Here is a 20183-nt window from a genome sequence, read left to right as displayed (position 1 = left end):
GTTCTGAACTATGTTCACCAAATGACAATAATCTGTTGCAAACGTAACCTGAAACTTACGCAACTTCTTCATACACTCCATTGTCCATATTAACGCATTCACTTCCGAATGAAAAGGTGAGAGACTTGTCCTAACGTTTCTTACCCCCCATCAGTCCATCAAAACCCTCCAAAGTGCTATACCAACATTGTCATCAATAAGGTTCTTTTTCTTTCCACGAACCATCTGTAAAGCATCATCGTCATGGAATTGATAGTAAAGTCTGAACTTCTACTTGTTGTGCTGCCCGATGTGTATAAACTTTAAAGATCGTATAGTTTTTATGTATTAATTTTCATAAATTTAAAAGTTTCATACTTCTTCTGTTTCATAGTAAGTGTCATTCTAACATTTTTTTTTCTTGTTACACAAAAACTGTGACTTTACAATTTCGATACAAATAATACTTACTTTCAGCTGAAAATTAATTACAAACTGCATTAATTTTATAAATAATTTTATTTATCTAAAATACTATTGGTCAGAGAGGTGTAATTAATAACAACTTACATATATTTGAGCAACTTTCTTAATATGTATGAAAAATATTATTGAAACACTTATTCAGAAGCGGGAAAATATTTGGTTACATCCAAAACTGACCGTCGTTACATTACAAATATTTTAAATTGTTCACCAATTCCTCTTATGTAGATATATTACAAGATAATAAGTACTCACAATGTATTTAGGGCTGGATATTTTATCCAGTTAAATTTGATTTGATTCATTATTTGCCTCGATTCGATCCAAAAAATCTGAATATCCGTAAGTATTCGAAGCAAAGTAAATACTAAAATTAATATCCATTAAAAACGAAGCACACAAATATTAAAAAATTTAGAGACAGATATCTGATCCACACAGACTTTTATACAAATTGATGTATATCTACAATTAAATATAAAGTTTTAAATGTATAATATTATATAATTATTATTTCACATATAATTTTTTAAATTTTGTTTTAAAAGTTACTTATAAAAATATTAAATTAAAAATATATATATAAAATCTTTATACAAAACTACAACTTTTCTAAAAAAAATTGTTTTATAAGAAAAATTATTAATTTTAAAAATTTATAAAACATATAGTTCATTAATTTTTTACTTTACGTAAAAAGAAATTTCTAAAAAATAAATGGGTATTATTTTTTCTAGATTTACTTGTATTGAACAAAGTGGATGAAATATCCGTAAATATCCGTGAATATTCGAAAATATCAAAAAAATCCAGATATTCGGAATACCGAATATCCATATTTTTACGAAGCAAAGCAAATCAAAAAATTAGATATTCGTGAAGTACGAAACAAATCACAAATACTGAAAAGTACGCTACTATTATATGCGTGCCAAGGCCTATATGTATTAGTATTACCACGATGTCGGGTACAAGTTGTCGGTTCGCTATCACCGAGAACATAATTCACAGAATATGAAACAGGAAAAAACCACCAAACTGAAAAATACTTGTTTGGTTTGATGCATGTGTTGCTATGTCACGGTTCGTGTTGCGTCTCGATTCAAATTTGAGACGAGAGACTACGAATGATAATAGTACACGATTCGCTGCTATGTAAAGAGACGACGATGATTCCCAGCACCATCTGTCCATTTTAATATTCTAATCATTTCCTCTCTCAAATATGTCGAAGATGGCATCCCACACATTAACATATATATCTCATTATATCTAGCAGTTCAAGTTATCGTATTCTCGCTCATATGTATCCTCCTGTTTTTTTTTTAATCATCGCATTTATGTTTACCTTTAGAAAATTATCTGAACATATCCGGTTACGTTGAAATGTATTAACACAATTTCAAAGATCATGCCACCACCCCTAGACTATTAACTTTCACGGGATAAGTATTAAGAACTAGGAACCACGATATTTTTGTTTTCATTGTAACGTTAATATATAGAGTGACGTTATTAAGCTTCTTCCAGCGTGGCACTAGTCAATAAGTCAATGGACCGACACCACCGACATTACATCTTTTAGCCAATCAGAACACGCTTTTGGGTCCTACACTAGGACAAACTCCAAGATTTATAGACACGTGTTGACTTCTAATTGCTTATTATCACTTTTCTCTCTGTCTCATTTTTATGTCGTCTTTCTATTTTTCTGAACGTTTGTCCACCGTCCAATTTTCACTAATAGTCGACACGTGTCTTCTCATCTATGGTGAGTTAAATAGTTAGTACTAACTCTCTTCTTTCTTTAACTATTTATGGGATTTACAATTGCATCCATATATATGATATTTTATAAAGAAAACCCCAAACCACTAAGTTCTCAATTTTTTTTTTGATTTGGCAACTCTATCTAGTTACTAGTCTCATCCAATATTTTCTTGATCATTGCAAAATTATCTAAGATAGATTAGTCTCTGATCACGTAAACAAATTGTTTATCATTAATAATTCCTCAAGGGAATGTTAGTTACGTGGTGGAGAAGATAAGAAGCTATAAAAAAGGAAAATAAATAAGTAGGGCCATTTTGTAATATATCTAAAATATGCAAATATTTTAATAAAATTTTAAAATAATCATAGAGCGTGAAATCCGCGTTGGATTGGACCCCTCCATAGTCCTCACAGTATAAAACGAACGTCCTCTCATTCATCTTAAAGTATACTTTGATCATTTTCATATTCTCATCAAACCTAACAAACCTTTTCTTGATAACTATGGCAGAGGAAACCAAGAACGTAGTTCATGAGCAGGAGGTGCCAAAGGTAACGACCGAGGAATCATCAGCGGAGGTCACGGATCGAGGACTGTTTGATTTCTTGGGGAAGAAGAAGGAGGAAACAAAACCTGAGGAGACCATCGACTCTCAGTTTGAACATAAAGTTCATATCTCAGAGCCAGTGGTGCCTGAGGTTAAACACGAGGAAGAAGAGAAAAAGCATAGTCTCCTCGAGAAGCTTCACCGAAGCGACAGCTCTTCTAGCTCCGTAAGTTTATATATGATCATCAAAAAATATAGTGGAAGATTCGGACATAATCTATGTGTATAAGTGTATTGTGTTAGATCTTGTCTGTTGAATGATGGTAACTGTAACCTAGTCTAACTATATGGATACGTATTGGACAGTCAAGCGAGGAAGAAGGGGAAGATGGTGAGAAGAGGAAGAAGAAGAAGGACAAGAAGAAGACTGCTACTACTGCTGAAGGAGAGGTGAAAACAGAGGAGGAGAAGAAAGGGTTTATGGATAAGCTGAAGGAGAAGCTTCCAGGACATGGAAAGAAGCCTGAAGATGCTTCACCCGCCGCACCGGTTGTTGCTCCTCCGGTGGAGGAAGCGCATCCGGCGGAGAAGAAGGGGATTCTGGAGAAGATCAAGGAGAAGCTTCCAGGGTACCATCCCAAGACCGTGGATGAGGTGAAGAAGGAAAAGGAGACTGATTAAGAAGAAGAAGAAAAAGATGATCATTAAGTATGAAATGATGATGATGCGTTTTTGTGATAATGCTTTTGTTATGCATTAAGTTTGTTGGCTTTTATGTTTTTGATTTTACAGTTTCCTTTTCTCTCCTCTTTGTTATGTTTTGTATATGCTTTCAAGGTGTTTTAATGGTTATGAATGTTTTCATTTTGAAAAAACAAAGTTTTCATTTCTTTTTTTGCTGTGTCCCATTGTTTTAGCCAGAGAACATGAGAGTTTCATTAGCTGTTTAGGGTAATGATCTAATTCCCCTGTTTGTATATAATGATCTAATTCCCCTGTTTGTATTCTTCAACTATTGTTTCTACCCGTCGGTACACATGGGCCATGGCCCCAGCTTGACTAGCTAGCGAGTTTCCTGTAATGAATGATAATATACTTAAAAGTTCATATTTTTGAAATTAAATGCGTCGGTATAGAAGAAACATTATTCGTTACTATCATGACTCCTAGTGATTGATTTCGCATTGTGGTCGACATGTGTAGTTGCTCAAACCATAAGACATTTTATAGATGACCTTAGATATAGTAATCTGCTCGCTTGTAATAAGAACAAATGAGATCACATCAGTTGACCACATCCTTAGTAAATGTCCAATAGGAGTATGAGTATTATTTCCCTGTGTATAATTCTAGAGAGGAAAATAATCGCTGGTTAACCTCATGAGTAGTAGTGGTTCTAATACATCTCAAGTTTTGTCAATTGAGTTTTGATAATGGGTCAAACCCCAATAGGCCTATTGATGGCAGAAGACAGAAACCCATAAACATTTATTAATGGTAATATATTTTTCTTAGATTACCAAGGAAATTTTCCTATATTTACAATTATATTATTTTGAAAGTTTAACAACAGTTATATATATCATTCATTTTAAAATATGAATCCAAGTAGAAATTACTCTATTTCCAAGCCAAAATTTAATTTTGTATATAAAATTGCACATGTCGTATTTTGTTTAAAAGCTAGTATGATATAATTTCATATAGGCATATAAAATTTGTTTAGATGCAAATGTTAAGATTTATACCAATTTTCTGAATTTACATTAATGTGGAAGACCACTTATTACATAAAAGAGGAGACATAATCGAAAAGTATTCGTGATAGAAGAATCATTTTCAAAAACTTACATTCAAAACTTAAATATGTGTACTCATTCTTCCATATATTCACTGAGACCGAAATCCAAAACCCATTGTATTGTACGATTCCGTTTCTGGTTCCAAACTTCCAACCACTGTACTACTCTGGAATCGAATGTTGTCCAGACATGACATGGAACATCTAATCCACTTTCCTTCTTAATATTGTGATCTTTTTAAAGAGTTCTCAGTTTTCTGGTCGATTGAATTGTCGTCATTTAATTTATACATGCCAATCAAGATCAACTATATAAGATCAACTATATGGGCATCTCCAACCTTACTCTACTTTCTATTCCAAACATCATTTTGAAGTAAAATCTTTTCCAACCCCACTCTATTTTCAACTCCAAAATGGAGTAATGGCCAGGGTTACTCCATTTAAGTAGTAATCTTAGTCATTACTCCATTTTGGTGTTGAACTTTTTTATTTGTGAATTGATCCTTTAAATCTTTTATGTTTTTATTTCTTACTTAAATAATATTTTAAAATGATACAATAACATAAATAAACAAGATATTCCATTATTTAATAATTTTACATAAAAATATATACTATAATCAAAAAATAATAATATAAAATAAAGATAACATAAAATGATCTATAGTTGCGTTTCGCTATTGTGAAAGAACATATTCGGTTTTGGAAAAAAATGTGTTACATGACATCAAGACTACATGTATAATTTTACATAACATGATAATTAAGGATGAGCGTGAATTTGATGCACCAACTGAACTTGGAAGAGAAGCTATACCTCCGTATATCAAAATTACATAAGATGAAAATGTCTGATTTCAAAATTTTCTTGTTTGATTTAAGAATATCAAAGATAAAGAAGCTTATGTTTCATTACGAAATGTATTAGTTGATCATTGTGAGAAAAATATTCTAATGCCACTATTAAACCAACTTATATATTGTCTTTTATTTTTTTTATGATTTTTTGTACTTTTTAATAATAACTGTTTAATTTAAATAAATTTTTTAAGAAATTTTTGTAAACATAAAATAGTTGGGGTTAACTAGTATTTTTTTATAAATATAAAGTATTATTAATAATTATTAATAAAATATATTATTTTTGGAACAGAAAATGGAATAATACATTGAAGTAAAACCTTACTATATTTTGGTATTACACTCAGTACTGGTTGCACTATTTTAGAGTAAAATATGGAGTATTGCTCTTGGTAAAAAAAAAAAGAAGAAGATCAACTATATTCTAGAGCTATTTATTACCATTATATGGAGAGTCACGGCTCTTTCAAATTGCGCTAACGCGTCGCTTGTTCACCCAATGATAATTTTCTTGTAGTAAATATTAATTTGGCAATAAACATGTTCTCTTTTCTTGCTCGCTTTACATTCATTTTTGGAGAGTTAATTTAACATAGAGTTTTCCTTAGGTTCACTTTTTAAGATACCTCTAAATTCAACATAATAGCCAATTATGTGACAAAAAAAAGCATAATAACCAATAAAAATTATCAATATATTCTTTTTTTTTTTAAATCACAATTTCTACTCATGTATGATTTTTTATAAAATAGACTCTCTTTAGAAAGTCGTTAATTTTAAAACATGAGTCACATTTATTTACACTCATTAACGTCAAACATATTATGCTAGACTAGTAAACTCATTTCCATAAACCACCGAATTATAATTAAATAATTGATTAAGGGTTTGACTGGTTTCACCGCTACCACTTGCAAACGCAGCTTTTGCGGTTGCTAGCAGCTGAAAGCGTTTTGAAACAATCATACAAATCACTACAAATCGCTTCAAACCGCTCTGAACCTCTTAAAATCAAAAGCTGGTTCCAGGTAGCGTTAGCGGTTGCGGACGGTTGCGGAAGGATAATTTTTTTTTCTTTTATTCAAAAACCATATAAATACAAAAATAAAAATATTCAATAAAATTTTTTAAATGGAACTATAAAAATACTAAAATATATCTATTATATTTTATTAATATTATAGAATTTTAAAATAAAAATATTTTCTATCATTTTAAAATTTTAAAACTATAACTTTCTAAATGTAATTTTCATATTTATTATAGTATTATGATTTTTGATATTTTTATAATTATATAAAATATAAATATTGTTAATTTATTATTTAACTGCTGCTGTATTTGGTAGTTAACTAGTCATAAGTGTTCCGCAAACGCACCAATTTCTAACCGCAGAATCAGTCGTACAAATCTCTTAAAACCGCTAGAAACCGCAACCACCTGCATCCGCAAATTTCCGCAACCGCAACCGCTGCGTTTGAACCAGGCAGGCCCTAACTCTTTATAAAAATCTTACAAAGCGGTTCACTCAAACGTTGGATACGATTCACCTCATTCTTTTGGGGTAAACAATTAAACATATTATGTCAAACCATTAATTAAAATCTGACAAAACCGGTTTACCACATTCTTATGTAATAGTATCAAACCAGTTTATATACTTTCTTATTAATACTTGCATAAACAGATTATATCAAAAACTAATATGTACATCTGTACATATGATACAATAGATACTCAGTATCATTTACGATATGGACATATGGTTACTTTTTCTTATACACACACAACACACGACGACGATGGCAAATATTTTTCCCTGTTTATATCAGTGTTTTGAAACCCGACCCGGACCCGCGGTTGAACCGATAAATCCGGTGACCCAGAAAAAATCCGGTTTGGGTTTTATGAAAAACCCAATATTTAAAAACTCGCAAAAAACCGTAAAAACCCGCAAAAACCCATTAAACCCCGGAATCCGATACCGGTTGAACCGCCGGTTGAACCAATAAATAAGTTTTACTCTTTTTTTTAGTTTTTAGATTATGTTTTATATTCTAAGTTTTCAATTAAAAAGTTAGATGCTGACAAAAAAAATTAGGTTTTTCCTTTTCAGTTTTATATTTGTAATTTTTAGATTTTGATGATGATTTTTTACTATGCCACCTAAAAAAATGAAGTGGACGATGTTAAAAAAACCAAAATTAGTTGATGTGATTTGGTGTTAGTTTATTTCTGTTATTGACAATTTATTACAATGATCTTTTATTTTTAGTTTATTTTGAATTTGAAGTTAATTTATTATTCAAATTAGATATTTAAATATTTGTGAATTTTATATCTTGATTTTTTTAGATGTCATAACTCTTACTTTGTTACAGAAAATTTTAAATAGTCTAAACTACTTTTTTTTTTTATATTTTGCATGTGAAATGAAAATAAAAATATAAAAACTAAATTTAAGTATTTCTTAAATACTTTTTAAACATAAAGTATATAGATATCCAAACTATTATTTTATGTTTTAAAAAACATTTAGAAAATATTAAACTTTAGTTTTTATATATTTATTTTCATAGCTAATATATTATTATATAATAAAATTAATTCATTTATTAATCCGCGGTTCATCCGCGGTCGACCCAGTGATCCAGCGACCCGATAAGTCGTCCGGTTTAGTGTCCGGATCGGGTTTAAAAACATTGGTTTATATTATGATTATTACTTCTACTTATACTCATCATTTCCCTGTATATATATTATTGATTATTTTAGATTCTCAGGAAACTTAATTACCTGATTATATATATGTACACATTGTATACATGTCATGTTCAAAATGAAAATCTGATATAAAATCAAAACAAACCAATTAGATGAATAAACCAAATAAGTTAAATATAACATATTTCGGTCACTATATATATTCAGATATTATAAAAATAGAACAATATATATACAATATCACATTTGCTAACATGCCATAAAATGTAATATATTAACCACGCAAAAAATATATAATCAAACTAATCATGCAAATCAAGTTAACTTACCAAAAAAAAATTAACGTTGTTAATGCCGCGAAAAAAATCTAAACCCTAAATTCTAAATATTAAACCATAAGCTTTGGATAAAACCCTAAACTCTTTGATAAAACTTGAATCTTAGACCTTTAGATAAATCCTAATTTTGGGTCAATTCTAAATTTTTGGGTAAATCCCAAATCCTAAATTCTAGAATTTAAAGGATTAGGGGGTTTACCCAAAAATTAGGGTTTTTTTTTCAACAACATTACAGACTCATATTGACTGTGTAAACCACACCAGAAGATGTTGATCCATGTGAACGACGAAAGACGTTTGTCTCCTGACACTGCATGCTAGGTTATCCGCCTTTGTATTTTGTGTTATTGGTACATGAATAATCTCTGATCGTATGAAACTCTCTTTCAGACTCTTAATATCTTCCAAATAACTTGCAAAAGCGGGTCATTCTTCTGGTTCTGAAACTATTTTCACTAATTGAGAACAATCTGTTGCAAACATAACCTGAAATTGTCGTAAGTTTCTCATACATTCTATAGCCCATAGTAGCGCCTCCATCTCCGCATGCAAAGGAGTTAGAGTAGCATGTACATTCCTTACTCTCATCAGATCTTTAAATCCTTCTAAAGTACTGAACAACCCTGACCAGAGAAAGTATCTCTCTTTCCATGATTCATCTGTAAAACACCATCATCCTGGAATTGACGGAATCGTCCATCTGTATAACACCATCTGTAAAATTAGGGTTTAGTATTTAGGTTTTAAGATTTACCGTAGGTATAAATAACGTTAATAAAATTATTTTTCGGTAATTGTATTATTTTTGTTTTTTTATTATGAAAACATAATATGGTTTGACAATGTTTTATTGGCTACTATATTGTTGATGAACCTAAGAAAAAATCTTTAACAAATGTGTTAATGACTCCCACAAGAAAGAAAAGTATGAGTAGTTACTGGCGATATATCCGGAAATATAAACCCCTGTCAGGCTAACGTTCTACTTTTGATAAGTACACGGAAGGTTTTTCCTCCGATTACTTTTGGAACCTAGTTCAATATTTGTTTACACCATCTGAGCTTATATTCGCTGAAAGCCAAAAATTGAGAATAACAAGTGAAGGAAAAGCTTACCAAATTCCAAATACATGAAATCATGAATGCTGATTGCTGAGCTTCCAAAACAAATTTGATCTTGCAACCAGGAATTAATTGGGCCCATTTTTTCATCTTCCAGCAGTTTTAAAGGGGTACACAAGAACCCCCAAAAAGAAAAGATAAAACGATGGTAGTCTATTTTATAATAAAAGACTATTATTTGTAAATACTAATAAAAATTTATTTTTAGATTTAAAAGTATTTATCAACAAATTTATAAACACTAATTAAATTTCATTTTCTACAATTGAAATAATATTATTATTTTTAAAAAATTTACATATGGTTTTAGATCATTAAAAACATCAGATTTACTCTTTTAATTTTTTTTTACTACTAAAATGATTCATTTTTGAAATTTCAATATATTTTTTGTTGACTCTTTCTTCAATATGGTTTATTTTGCCATAAATTTTATAAAATTGTCCAAACATTTAATTTAGCAAAAGCAATTTTCTGATTTAACATATTAGTGTTTTGTCTTGTAAGAGTTTTAGAGTAAATCTTATAAGACAAAAATAAACGAAGCTGTGTTGTGTGCCTAATAAATTACTTCCTCTATTTCTAAATGTAAATAGTTCTAGTAAAAAAAGTTTGTTTTATAATATAAGTAGTTTACATATTTCAATGCATTTTTTATTAGATATTATATGATCAATAAAATAGTGTTAAATTTTTTATAATTGGTTGAAATAATTGATTAAATGATATATTTTTTTCAATTTACAGCTTTATAAATATTTGTGTTTTTAAGTAAAACTATTTATAATTAAAAATGGAGGAAATACCACATATTCCCCTCCAAAAGCAGAGAATAGTTAATTAAACTGACGACTGGAAAGAAATAAATTCCAATACTGTTAATTCATCACCCAATGTTTGCCAAAAAAACAAGCCAATTGTTAATCCATCGCCCAAAGATTACCACAAATAATCATTTGTACTAAATGATTTTACTCATTTTGTTTCTAATATTAATGTTTTAAGGGCAAAAACCATATAAAATGGCCAATTTGCTTAGCCATGCCCCATGTGGATTGTAGGTGACAAATACATATTTCAAAGCAACACCGAGTAGCTCGTGGGTCCAGCCACCGACACTGACCTTTGTTTTCTTCTCTTGTATTCATTCCCTCTCTCTCTCTCTCTCTCTCTCTCTAGCTATCTCTTTACTGTCAACTCTTATTAATACGTGCCTTCTCTTCTCTACATTACTCTAGACTCAAATATCACGCCAAAAATACATTTTCTTAATTCATCGGCTTCCACCAAAAATGGCGGCCAATGCCTCATTCGCCACCGCATTAACCATCGTGTTTTCCATTCTCTTTACTGTCACGGCAGAAGATCCGTACAGATTCTTTAACTGGAACGTCACATACGGTGACATCTACCCACTCGGCGTCCGCCAACAGGTACTAATAACTAAACCAATATCGATCTCGTAGAAGATAAATTTCCGGTTTGTTTTTTTTGTCAAGATCCGGTTTGTGTTTTCTGGTTCAGGGTATTCTGATCGACGGGAAGTTTCCCGGACCGGACATTCACTCCGTTACTAATGACAATCTCGTCATCAACATCTTCAATAACCTCGACGAACCTTTCCTCCTTTCATGGTAAGTCTTTTTACAAGTTTGTAATTACAATAGAATTTTAGTTTAACTCAAAAGTTAGGTACCTTTAACATTGAAGTCTCTGTCGATTGATAATAGTTGCTAGACCTAGTCGGCGAGTAGTTTACATTGCTTCTGAATAGTATTTTACTTTCTTACCTTTTTATTAGTGACGTAAAAATAAAAAAACATGCGTAAAAACAATCAAGTGTACGTAGAATTTTTGGTTTTGGCCACTTTCATGTCGGACTCAGTCCACGAAATAACTATTTACCCACCACATACGACATGATTAGTTGCGGTGATTGGGGTTAAAATTTAATTAAAACATATTATAAAATAAATTCTGATTTATGCTTTTATTATGCATGGGATGATAATGGTACAGTGACTATTGCACTATATTATCAAACATGTGGGGGGGGGGGGGGGGGGGGGAATGGTCCACCACCTTAGAGCATCCACATCAATGAACCTCCTCTTAGGGTTCATCTTTTTAGTTTTTTATTATTAAAACTTTTTTCTTTTTCTTTTTGGTTTTTTAAAAAAAAAAAAAAAAAAAAAACTAGACCAATCGCGGGCCGCCACGACACGTGGGGCCCGCGCTACAGTGATGAACTTTAGGAGAGAGGGGTTCAGCCAAGAGAGCTTTAGGAGAGAGAGGTTTATGGGATTGAATTATTTTATTATTTTTTTTTCTTGATTTGTGTGTGAACTCTCCCCATGAACTCTCAATGGGGGTGCTCTTACCAAACTATATCAGCTGTATTCAATTTTTATGCAAACTTTTTTAGGATAGGGGTAATATCAGCAATTCAGAATACTTTTGGAGTAAAAACTAAATAATACATTTATAATTATGCTTTTATGCATGAGGTGATAATACACAGTAAATATGGCACTATATTTTCAAGACATTTACACATGGGGAAATGGTCCACCACCTTACCAAACTACCAGCTGTATTCAAGTTTATGCAAAACTTTTTAGGGTAGGGGGCATGATTAATAATTCAGAATACTTTTGGGGTAAAAACTAATATTTTGGAAATGAAAATTTATAACTATGCTCTTACACATGTGGTGATAATAATTAATACAGTGACTATTGCACCATATTTTACAAAACATTTACATGTGAGGGAACCACCTTACCGAACTATTGGTTGTATTCAAATCTATGCAAACTTTTCAGGGTGGGGGTACGTTCAGCAATTCAGAGTACTTTTGAAAATAATAACAACACTTATAATTATGCTCTTATGGATGGGGTGATAATTGATGACACAGTGAGTATCGCACTATGTTTTCTAATTTACATGTGGGGTAAATGGGTCCACCACCATACCAAACTATATTAGCTGTATTCAATTTATGCACACTTTTCAGTAGGGTGCTAGATCAACAATTTTCATAATAGTTTTTGTAGTAAAATGATCTAGTAATAATTTGAAATAATAATTATTACAGGAATGGGGTCCAGCAGAGGAGGAACTCGTACGTGGACGGAGTGTACGGAACGACATGCCCAATACCGCCGGGGAAGAACTACACTTACATGCTTCAGGTGAAGGATCAGATTGGAAGTTTCTACTACTTTCCTTCTCTCGCTTTCCACAAAGCCGCCGGTGGTTTTGGTGGAATCCGTATCCTCAGCCGTCCTAGGATCCCCGTCCCTTTCCCTGACCCCGCCGGAGATTACACTGTTCTCATCGGAGACTGGTACAAATCCAATCACACGGTAAAGGATTGAATGCATTTAAAAAATATATTAAGGAGGTGTTATTGGTTTATGTATTTTTATTGATTTAGAAATCCATATAGTATTTATAAATCCAAGTAAAATATACAAATTTTCAAATTTTCTCGGATTAGTATTTACAAATCAGGAGGTTTTCTTTCGGATTTGGGCCTTTGTATTTTTCACAAAGAAATTCATGCAAATCCATTCAAATACATTATGAAATCAAATCTATTAGTAAATCCGTATGATTGAATAACACTTGATTTGAATTAGAATTGATGAATCATTAAACGAATAACACTTGATTAGAATTAGAATTTATGAATCATTAAACGAATAACACATGATTTCAATACATATTTTAAAATCATAGAACCAATAACACTAGATTTAGTTTGGATTTTCAAATCCATCAAAATACACTAACCAATAACCCCCACTAAGTTTGTCCTAAACCGGGAATTGGAGTTGGTTTACAAAGAAGATGAACCGAGGCAACATTGAACCGGTTACATACTAATAATTAATGTGTGTGTTTCTCGTTTCTGTAGGATTTGAAGGCAAAGCTTGATAGTGGTAGGAAGCTTCCTTTACCAGATGGTATCCTCATCAATGGCCGTGGAACTGGTGCCACTCTCAATGTTGAACAAGGTTTTTGCCCCTTCCTGCTTCTTAGCTAGCTACTAGTTTGTTTTTTGGTTCGATTTTTCGAATATAGAGATATAAAAATTGTTCGGATATTTATAAAAGAAAGTTGTTTGGTTTCCGGTTCAGTTGAGAACTAACTAGTATTTGAAATTTTTTAGGTTTAATCCGGTTTTGTTTCGTTCCAAAATTTTTGGGTAATTTGAAAAAAAAAATAGGACATTCCGATAAAATATCAGATAAAAATATAAGATAACTTGAAGAACTTTAATATTTTAGAAAAGGGATTCAGATAATTCGGCGTTCTTGATAACATTATATATTTATATTTCTGGTAAGAGTCAGTGGCTGCATATTTTCTGATAGCTTTGACTATGCCCAGTTTACTGATTGCTTTATGATTTGAGCTTTTCAGGTAAGACGTACAGGCTGAGAATATCCAACGTAGGGTTACAACACTCCCTCAACTTCCGCATTCAAAACCACAAGATGAAAGTAGTCGAAGTCGAAGGGACTCACACTCTTCAGACTACTTTCTCCTCTCTCGATGTTCACGTTGGTCAGTCTTACTCGGTCCTTGTGACTGCTGACCAGCCTGCACATGACTATTACGTGGTGGTCTCTTCTCGGTTCACCTCTACTGTCCTCACCACCACTGGTGTTCTCCGCTACAGCGGCTCTTCCGGTGGTGTCTCTGGTCCTATACCTGGTGGACCAACCATACAAATCGACTGGTCCTTGAACCAGGCCCGAGCCATCAGGTACCTTTCTTTTCCAAAATATAAAATAAATAAATAAATAAATCTGATCCTTGGTGTTTTGGTCTGACTCTGTTATGTTCTTGTCTTGTAGGACTAACCTTACAGCGAGTGGACCAAGGCCTAACCCACAAGGATCATACCACTACGGTATGATAAACACCACAAGAACCATCAGACTTGCTAGCTCTGCTGGTCAGGTCAACGGGAAGCAACGATACGCGGTCAACAGCGTATCGTTTAAGCCCGCAGACACTCCTTTGAAACTAGCGGACTACTTCAAGATTGATGGTGTTTACAGAGTTGGAAGCGTGCAGAGCCAACCCACCGGTGGTGGAATATACCTCGACACATCTGTTTTGCAAGCAGATTACAGAACCTTTGTGGAGATCGTTTTCGAAAACCCGGAGAATATAGTTCAGACCTGGCATCTTGATGGATACTCTTTTTGGGTTGTTGGGTACGTGTATGCACTTGATCTACACATTAGTTAGAAAATGATAACATGCTATTGTGTTCTTGTGATATAGAATGGACGGTGGGAAATGGAGTCCTGACAGTAGGAACGAGTATAATCTTCGGGATGCATTGGCTCGCTGCACCGTTCAGGTAAACTCACGGCAAAAGCTAGTGCATGTTTTTGACAAATGTGAATTAATATATTAATTAATATATAGGTGTACCCGAGTTCATGGACGGCCATATACATAGCATTGGACAACGTAGGGATGTGGAACCTAAGATCCGAATTTTGGGCAAGGCAGTACTTAGGACAACAGCTCTATTTACGTGTCTACACAACCTCCACTTCTCTCAGAGATGAATTCCCAATCCCCAAGAACGCTCTTCTATGTGGTAGAGCTAGCGGTCGTAGCACCAGACCGCTTTGAGATGTGGAGAGATTGTCAACTAAACCAGCTGATTCATTCTATGGAAGAGTAATGGTCATATTAGTATATCAGTTTGTAATGATCTCAGCTCGAGGTCTCAATTTTTATTCTTTTTAAAATAATCTCTAGAGTGAAACTTTATTCGATATATAGTTATATAGTTCTGTTGTAAGCCGTATTGACGTAGTGTTACAGTTTGCTATGGTATGAATCTTCGTTTAACAGTTGAAAAAAATACAATCTAAACAGTGCAGAATACTCATCTAATGTGCAAGTTAAGTTATATGACCAAACTGACAGCTTCACTAATTACATTCAAATGTTTTATTCATAAATCATCCATATAAGGGATGTCATACATTACATTTTGAAGAATCTTGATGTTTGCTTGTCGGAAACAGCCATAGATAATACTTTCACTTTTGATGTTTGTGTCGCACGTGCTGCAGTGAAGATTCAAATGTGTTTATAAGCTTCAAATTAGGCCAACAACGCCTGAGTTATTACTGTTCAGTGATGTAGTAAGCTTTGTTGTCTTGGTTAACTAAACACTTATAGTCTTTACTCTCAAAGAACTGAATCATAGAGCATGAAAGAAACATTGTGCCCAACTTTGTTTGTATGTAACTCATAAAAAGCCCTTGTTTTGGACACAAAAAATTGAGAAAGATATATGTTCCTGCATGTAGGCAAGGAGTAACTAATGTTTTTTTACTCAGTCCATGAAGCATTGACCATCTTTGCCATGAACGAATACCGATCCGCCGCTTCATCAATCTGTTCAACATCTCAAAATCAGTCAGCCATGGAAAAATGTTGTTATATAATGTAAAAACATAAGAAAAGAGAATTTTATCATTACAATCTTTTGTGTTGGGCGACCAGCTCCGTGGCCGGCCTTAACTTCTATGCGACCGATTATGGGGTTCGTCTGTGGACTATTCTCTAAGCTTGTGCACAGCACGTGCTGCATCGTCTGTAGATGTACGCAAGTTTAACGATATGGACTCCTTAGTAAATAGTCAAAAATCAAATCTATACAATAAAAAAAGAAAGAAAGAAGAGTTGAAACGGACCGCAAGCAACTTCAAAGAGTGAAGTGGCACAACTCTGTCATCATGATCAGCTGTCAGTAACATGGTTGATGGGTACTGAACTAAACTACCAGTTTGTTGCTCCCATGGTCTCTTCACATTGTGCAGAGGCGAGTACCTTTTACAATACACATCCAAATTTTAACTTTGTATCAGTATTGAAAACAATCTAGCACAACATCAGATAACCATATATATATAAACAGACTCACTTTATAAGCCAATGGAACTCCTTTTCATTCTCGGAGCAACCGTAGTCAGAAGTCCACGCATGGCCTATGCATACATAACACCTCCTGAGATACTGAAACGAGAAAGAGAGAGAGTGGAGCTAACTGAACTTACCTATGGTAAACTTGTGAAACCGTAGCATATCCATAACACCCACGTGAGCCAAAGCACAACCAAAAAGGTCTGGTCTCTGCACATCAATCAAAACCTTTATATATCTAAGTATGCAAACTAAATAAAATAGGAAATTAATACCGTTACCTGGTTTATACAAGCACCGATCAGGAGTCCACCATTACTCCCACCTTCAATACAAAGCTTACTCGGTTGTGTATAACCAGCGGACACGAGATACTCTGCCCCAGCTATGAAGTCGTCGAAGCAGTTCTGTTTTTTGGCAAGTGAACCCGCTTTGTGCCATTCCTCACCGTACTCCCCACCACCTCTAATGTTCGCAAAGCAGAAAACAACACCTAGATGTTTGCTAAGCACAATGCGACTCGCACTGAAAGATGGTGTTATACTTATGTTGAACCCACCATATGCGTACAGCAAACATGGGTGTGATCCATCTAGCTTGATACCCTTCTTCGCCACGATAAACATTGGTATCTTTGTTCCATCCTTGCTGGGATAGAATACCTATCAAGAGGAGCAAAAGCGACTTTAACATACGCAGTGTTCTAAAAATCAGCCGGTAAATCGGATCTAAACAAAATGATTTTTCTTGAGTAATATCTTTATAAAATTGGTCTAGGCGTCCAAAAAATTGGGCCTAGGCGCCCATATAATCAATAATCCCATCTAAAACATTTAATGCTGCCTAACGATTTGTTGAACATTGAACATACGATATGAAAATGATTATGAAGGGAAAAAGACAGATACTACAAGAGAATGTGTTACCTGAGTGGCTTGAAATGCTTCTCTATCAAATCCAGGTACATCAACCTCCCTAAATACCTTAACTTCAGGAGATCCATTAGCTAAGTCACACTTGTAAATCACACCGGGAGTGAGGTAGCTAGTAAAGCTAAAGAAGAAGGCATTGTCCTTGCGCCGAGCAGAAACATCAGATACTGAACCAATATCCACATCTAACTGGTGAAGCAAAGAACCAGATTCCAAGTCCCTAATTTGCAGAATGTGCTTGACGTCGCTCATATAGCATACGACCAGTCGATTCCCATTGACTACACACGCTGATTCCAGGACATCCTTCTCGTGTTCTTCAATAACATCAGTCCAACTAGTCGGTTCCTTTAGATCAACTCGAACTAATTTGTACTTAGGGGCGTCTTTATTTGTCAAGAAAGTGAACAGAGTCTCATCATTTGAGATAACAATATATTGCGCGTCGAATGAGTCAATAAGCTTAGTGAAAGGAAGAAAAGTGCTGCTTCCTCTGAAACTCTCAAGACCTCCTGAAAGTGAAGAAAGGTCGCAGTAGTATAATTTGTTGACAGGGTCACAACCCTCTCCAATGCTCATGATTAGGTACTGCATGAAGAAACAACATGATGAAATTTAAATAGCTAATAATAATAACTAAGGTTCCAGATAAAGAACATGGTTGTGTTACCTTCCCATCATCGGTGACTTCAGCTCCGAACATATACTTGGGATTCTCATGATCTCTCCAGCATAAGATATCTTGAGACTGATCTGTCCCAAGGAAATGGTAGTACATCTCATGATAAAGATTCGAATTAGTCTCTGTACCAGCATCAATACCCTCTCCATCCCTGCAGATCAAAAATGGCAGAGCAGCTAAGCTATCTGAACTACAATAAAAGTCTTCTTCCAACACATGTATTTGACTTACTTGGGGGCAGGGTAACGACCGTAGAAAAATCCTTTAGTATCATGCGTCCATGTAATCCCACTGAACTTAACCTGTTCAACACAAAAGGATCATCAAGTATATATGGTAGAAGAACTTAATGAACCAGGTGTAATGAGCATACCCATGATAAAGTATCAGGCTCCACTTTCTTATCCTCGATCTTGATCACCTTAATCGTCACCCAGTCACTACCACTTGAGCTAAGACCATAGGCCAAGTACTTAGCATCCTCGCTGATAGAAAGCGTGTTTAAGGACACTGTCCCATCATCGCTAAGAGTGTTGGGATCAAGCAAGACCTCAGGCTCAGCTTCTAAATCACCCTGGAAACACAACACCAGTCAAAAGTCAAATGAATAAAAAAAAACAAATGTGGAGGAGAGTTACAAAACAGACATGTGTGTCTGACCTGCATGTACAGCACACTGTGTGCTTGTAGACCGGTGTTGTGGAAGTAAAAGAACCTGTCCCCTCGTCTGAACGGTGAACCGTAGCGTGGATGATCGATAAGGGATGTTATATTGTGTCGGAGCTTCTCTTTAGTTTCGCAGTTTTCGAGAACGGAATCTGTAAGTCTGACTTGGTTTTGCACAAACTCCTTCACTTCTTCAGCGTCAGGATCCTCTAACCAACGATAGGGATCTTTGATCTTGAGGCCGTGATAATCCTCGACGACGGAGTCATCACGCCGAGCTGAAGGATACTGAAGTCGGTCCTTGGAAGATCCCATGGTCGCAGAGATTGGACTGGAAGAAGAAGAAGAAGAACGAGGGCGAGACTCGGGTCGTTGATTGGAGAAGGTTTTGTTGAGGAGGAGAAGAGAAGAAGAAGATTGACGTAAGGTATTTATACGGAGGCGGAAACTGATCGCTGGGAAAGCGAAAATCTGAGAACGCGCGTTGACTGCAAACGCTGTTAACATTGGTCCTTCTCTCACCTCTTCTTCTATTCTATTCTATCTTCTTCACCCACTTATATATGTTTCCATATTTTTATATTTGATACATAAGTATATTTCTTTTTTTTTATGTGGATCAGCTTGGGAACTCTTTACAAGCTTACAAGTATTTTTCTTTTTGTAGATATTTTGTCAACAACGTTACAGGGTTACATTCTTAAGCTGGATGAATAAACCACACAAAGTATCCATCCAAGTTCTAAATTATTGGCTTCAAACAACATAACCAAAAGAAAAAAACTTTAATAAGACCAAAATTATGGTGTGGATGATAGACTCGAGTGTCCTGGACCTCCCGGTGTCTGTCCAGTTCACAGACGATGTTGACAGAAAGCGTAGACTATATAATGTCGAACTATATAAAAAGTCTTTGGGTCTAAAAGTTATTATAGAATCTGAGGCCCGTATTAGACTTCAGTCCCCTATGTAAAAGCCCAGTCACTTTTCATGAGTTCCAAAAATGTAATAATACATTACTATTACGCAGTTTTGCAAAAGATGATTAATCGTTCGCTAAACTATATATAGACTCCCCCACCTCAAAGTAATTAATGGACTAGTATTTATAATCTATACCCTAATTAATCGGTAAAACCGTTGGCACATATCTACTCTTAGTCATGGGACGTCATGTATCATTCACATGATTTATTTTGTCTACGTTATAAAACACGAAGTTTAAAATACTGACAATGTAAACATACTGCTTTCACCTATGGCCCACAAAACAACAGCGAGCTTCTTGGTAAATCT

At 34.1% G+C, this 20183-nt stretch overlaps 3 protein-coding genes across 3 annotated transcripts; 2 read left to right on the top strand and 1 right to left on the bottom strand.

Moving 5' to 3' along the window:
- The first annotated feature begins 2646 nt into the window (after nt 1-2646).
- Nucleotides 2647-3680, top strand: LOC106397468 (dehydrin ERD14). The gene is made up of 2 exons (XM_013838055.2): nt 2647-3012; nt 3153-3680. Exons 1-2 carry the CDS (start codon nt 2743-2745, stop codon nt 3465-3467), a joined length of 585 nt encoding a protein of 194 aa, XP_013693509.1. The 5' UTR covers nt 2647-2742; the 3' UTR covers nt 3468-3680.
- Nucleotides 3681-10741: 7061 nt separating this feature from the next.
- LOC106397459 (L-ascorbate oxidase homolog) lies at nt 10742-15526 on the top strand. The gene is made up of 8 exons (XM_013838044.3): nt 10742-11068; nt 11160-11269; nt 12736-13006; nt 13561-13660; nt 14070-14415; nt 14507-14872; nt 14943-15021; nt 15090-15526. Exons 1-8 carry the CDS (start codon nt 10928-10930, stop codon nt 15300-15302), a joined length of 1626 nt encoding a protein of 541 aa, XP_013693498.1. The 5' UTR covers nt 10742-10927; the 3' UTR covers nt 15303-15526.
- Nucleotides 15527-15862: 336 nt separating this feature from the next.
- Nucleotides 15863-19438, bottom strand: LOC106397448 (prolyl endopeptidase-like). The gene is made up of 11 exons (XM_013838034.3): nt 18882-19438; nt 18595-18795; nt 18453-18523; nt 18210-18372; nt 17534-18127; nt 16889-17269; nt 16742-16817; nt 16609-16672; nt 16379-16514; nt 16165-16278; nt 15863-16079 (listed from the first exon to the last, which is right to left on the bottom strand). The coding sequence occupies exons 1-11, from the start codon at nt 19392-19394 to the stop codon at nt 16014-16016; spliced, it is 2379 nt and encodes a 792-aa protein (XP_013693488.1). The 5' UTR covers nt 19395-19438; the 3' UTR covers nt 15863-16013.
- Between the last annotated feature and the right edge of the window lie 745 nt (nt 19439-20183).

This window comes from Brassica napus, chromosome A2 (assembly GCF_020379485.1).
Source record: "Brassica napus cultivar Da-Ae chromosome A2, Da-Ae, whole genome shotgun sequence".
Lineage (NCBI taxonomy): Eukaryota > Viridiplantae > Streptophyta > Magnoliopsida > Brassicales > Brassicaceae > Brassica > Brassica napus.
The sequence above is the reverse complement of the archived record's forward strand: the minus strand, read 5'-3'. Positions and strand labels throughout refer to the sequence as shown.